The sequence below is a fragment of the Arachis ipaensis genome, chromosome B1, assembly GCF_059453495.1.
Source record: "Arachis ipaensis isolate K30076 ecotype BB chromosome B1, ASM5945349v1, whole genome shotgun sequence".
In the NCBI taxonomy this organism is placed as follows: domain Eukaryota; kingdom Viridiplantae; phylum Streptophyta; class Magnoliopsida; order Fabales; family Fabaceae; genus Arachis; species Arachis ipaensis.
The window spans coordinates 106,832,322-106,836,150 of NC_142436.1; the positions used below are offsets into that span (position 1 = coordinate 106,832,322).

General features: G+C 34.8%; 1 protein-coding gene across 1 annotated transcript; it reads right to left on the reverse strand.

Moving 5' to 3' along the window:
• Positions 1-2,087: 2,087 nt before the first annotated feature.
• On the reverse strand, positions 2,088-3,477 carry LOC110271198 (phenylacetaldehyde reductase-like). Its single transcript, XM_088501114.1, has 3 exons — positions 3,453-3,477; positions 2,706-2,848; positions 2,088-2,213 (listed from the first exon to the last, which is right to left on the reverse strand). Exons 1-3 carry the CDS (start codon positions 3,475-3,477, stop codon positions 2,088-2,090), a joined length of 294 nt encoding a protein of 97 aa, XP_088357240.1.
• Between the last annotated feature and the right edge of the window lie 352 nt (positions 3,478-3,829).

Consider the following 3,829-nt stretch of genomic DNA (forward strand, 5'->3'; position numbering starts at 1 on the left):
TTTATCACCACCCATATGCATTGACTTTTATTGAGCCTTGCTTTGGGGCATTTTGTCCCCTTCTTATTGCAATTCTTTGTCCTTCTCTTTCTATTTCTATTATTTTTTTTAGAAATATATACAAGAACATCAATGCATATGGTTTACACATGATTAATACATGAGTATGTACCCAATTCCCATGATTTTTCAACAAAAACATAAACACACTTTTATCTCTACCCAATGTTCCCAACTCTCCCAAAATCAAATGATGGACACTCTTACTAGCCTAAGCTAATCAAAGATCCAAACAAGGAACATTTATTATTTTTCACTTAGGCTTGTAATGTGCTGACATTAAGAACAACCGGGTTAAGCATAGGCTCAAAATTGGCTAACAATGGAAGATAAAAGGTAGGCTATTCGGGTAAGTGAGCTATTTGAACAATGGCCTCAATCATATAAATGCATGTATACACAAAGTAATGGACATAAAGAATCAAACAAATCAAGGATTACAATCATAGGAAGAGAATAATGCACACAAGAATGAAAGTAAGTGGTTATGTATGATGTAACCACACAATTAGGCTCAAATCTCACATGCTTGTGTTCTTAGCTCAAAAATCATGTTCCACAAAGTATATAATTCAAGCAAGTTCTAAAAAAAATTTTTTTTTAATCAATCAATTGGGTTGCCCTATAGATAAAATCCTTGGAAAATATCATGATTTTGACTAAGCTTAATATATACATATGCAATGCAACCAAAAATCCTAAGACCTAAAAATGAAATGCAAAAGTGTTGGGATTAGAAACTTGTCACCCAAAAATGCCAAGCGGTCGGACGACCTCCCCATACTTAAAAGTTTGCACCGTCCTCGGTGCATCCAAAGATGAACAAGGGGGTACGGCGACTTTTCTAGTTGCTACCTTCAGTTGGTAGGTCAACCGATGCTGCGTGTTCTTCTCCCGCTTCCATTTTTACTTATGATGACTCATCCTGAACATAGACAACAGGAGATAATAAGACAAGTAAATGCACAAGCAAGGAAGCATGAATTGTTGGAATAAGATAAATCACTAGAAATGAGTGAGTGAATTAGTGTGACATTAATGAAAAGTAAGTGTGTGGGTCCTAACTTGCATGCGGTTTAGAACTCACACCCTAGTATTTAAAAATCATGTCACAAGTATACAAAAGAAAACATGCACTTCACTCATTCTAGTGTGCTTGAGATACTTTAAAAGACTTGTAGGTTAAGTCAACCACACAAGTAGTGAAGAGGCATGAAAACATTCAAGCAATTAATCAAGCAATTGTGAAATTGGATAATGCATGGACATTGATTGATGTGTAGGTAGACTTAGTGAACAAAATGGTATATGAAACTCACACAACCACTACAAGAAAATAAGCTTTCTGCCACGCTTTTAAAGCGTGCTGAAAAGTGCTAAAAAATGTGCTGATAGCTTTTCGCCACGCTTTTTGAGCTATCGGCACGCTTTTGAAAGGGTCACATCTGCCAGCGTGCCGGTTGCTCTATCACCACGCTTTTGTGGATCTATCGGCACGCTTTTTTTTTGTCACGCTTTCAACTCTTGCAACGCTTAAAAGCGTGGCCATAGGTGTTAATCTATCGGTACGCTTTAAAAACGTACCGAAAAGTTCACATATCGCCACGCTTTTGAAGCGTGCCGATAGAGCACATACAGCCACGCTTTTAAAAGCGTGGCTTTCCCACTAAAGCCTTTTGCCACGCTTTCAAAGCGTGGCCTATTCCTTTGTCAAATTAAAAAAAAGGAAAAAATTAGAATGCATAATAATAATTGAAAAATTACAATTCTATAATAATAATTAAAAAGAGAAAATTAGAAGGCATAAGAATTAATTTTTTATTGATTTACATGAATTATTTAAGTGCTATAATAATTTAAATTAAAACTATAATGTTCCCAAAGATATGAAGGATGGAAAACCAAAATGTGATATACAGCAGAACTATGATTAACAAAAAGTTGATGTGGGAAGAACTCCTGCTACCATTTGCTTTTAAAACTCCTCATCTTCACTGGCCGCAGCTTCTTCCTTATCATATTTTTCATCAGCCCTCTTCATGATCTCCTTCTCCTTCTCCCTTTTCTCTTCCTGCTTCAGCAACATTATAACTTTCCATAGCCTTCTCATATTCTGCTTTAAGCTGAGCAACTTTATCGGAATAAGGCTTCTCCTGAACCACATATCAAGACACTTGAATCAACATCACATTGACAAACACATCATAAGAGAAAGATAAGCTTTATAGACTTACACATTATATATTGTACTTTTATCATTTACTATTTCAATTTTCATTTTGACATGCAGAAAATAGAATTTTAAAAATTACCATTAGTTACATTCAAAACACCAGCAGCACTTGTGTTAAGTACTAGTTGCAGAAGAGGTCTAATCACCATTGCTGGGTTAATTTTTTTTTTTTTGCAAATTTCCAAGCAGCATCTTCAGCCAATGTCTTTGAAAGCACATACCAGTACCATGACTGAAAAAAAAAAGGAAAATGGGAAACAAAATTGGTGGTACCAAAGTCTCAAATTTACAAGGGATTGAGCTTATTCATATGAATCAAAATTAAATCAGCAACACATAAAGCTAATTTCACTCCTACTAATTTGGCCTAATTAGGGGAATATGATAACATTTGTAGGGACATGGCACATACCTTCGACTCCTTACAAAGTTTGTGATCGAAAAACCAGGTATCATCAACTACTGCTTTAGGAGTCAGAAGCCTTCCATTAAATGTAACAGCAGCAATTGAAGAAGTTAAAATAACGTGCTTCACCAACTGCGATTTCACAAACACTGCAAAAATGAATCAATTAGAACATGTTCACAAAACATAGCGTCTTCGCTTGCCAATAAAAAAGCTGATTAAACAACTTTGCAATGCAATATCAAAAATTTGACCTTCCACTCATTAAGAAATTATATATACTTTGCATATTAAAACTTAAGATTCCTACAGAAAACCAAATCCCCCCAAAACATAATATTAATAAATCATTCATCATGCTGGCCACTCCCAGAAAGGAAATAATCAAGCCATCAAAGGCAAGGAAATCCCTAAAAGTCATGGGCAAAAAATAGTTACTATTCAGAATCCCAAACCTAACATGCGAAAAACCAAATTGCAAAGCTCTGTCTCAAATAAAAAAGGTGCTATCTCCACTAATCAAACCAAGAGGAATGCTCTAATTAATCAAAAAGGAAAACAACAAGCAGCTCTGGCTAAGCCTAACTCTCATGAAACAAAAACAGCAGCAGAATAGGTTCTTAATAAAAGCAGGGATAAACAAGGAAACCATCAGGAATATTGGAAAAGCTTTAGCTATATGCTGAATGATCAATATAAGGTGTACAAAGAAGGAGGTTATGTGCCCCTAGCAGGTGAGGATAAAAATCTTACCATTAGTGACATGATGAGTTCTCATGGGGATGCATCTTGTTCAAAGGTGGTTCAGCAGCATCCTTCAAACACCTCATTTTTCATAAGTTATATTATGCTTGGTACCTAGGTGGAGTAACAAATTAAATGAGAGATTAAAATAATGAAAGACTAGAGAAAATTCTGAAACAGAGTAATGCCAAACAGAATAGAGCATTAATGAGACCGAAACTTACAAGGTTTATCATTCAGTTTCCTTTGTATCAAACTATTCATCTAATTTGTATAATTTGGTAAAAAAAATGAAAATCAAATTCAGCGAAAACTAATGCTCAAATATCTTTAAAAAAATATTAGATTCACACCAGATATTTTTTTCCTTAAAAAAAAAAAAGCAG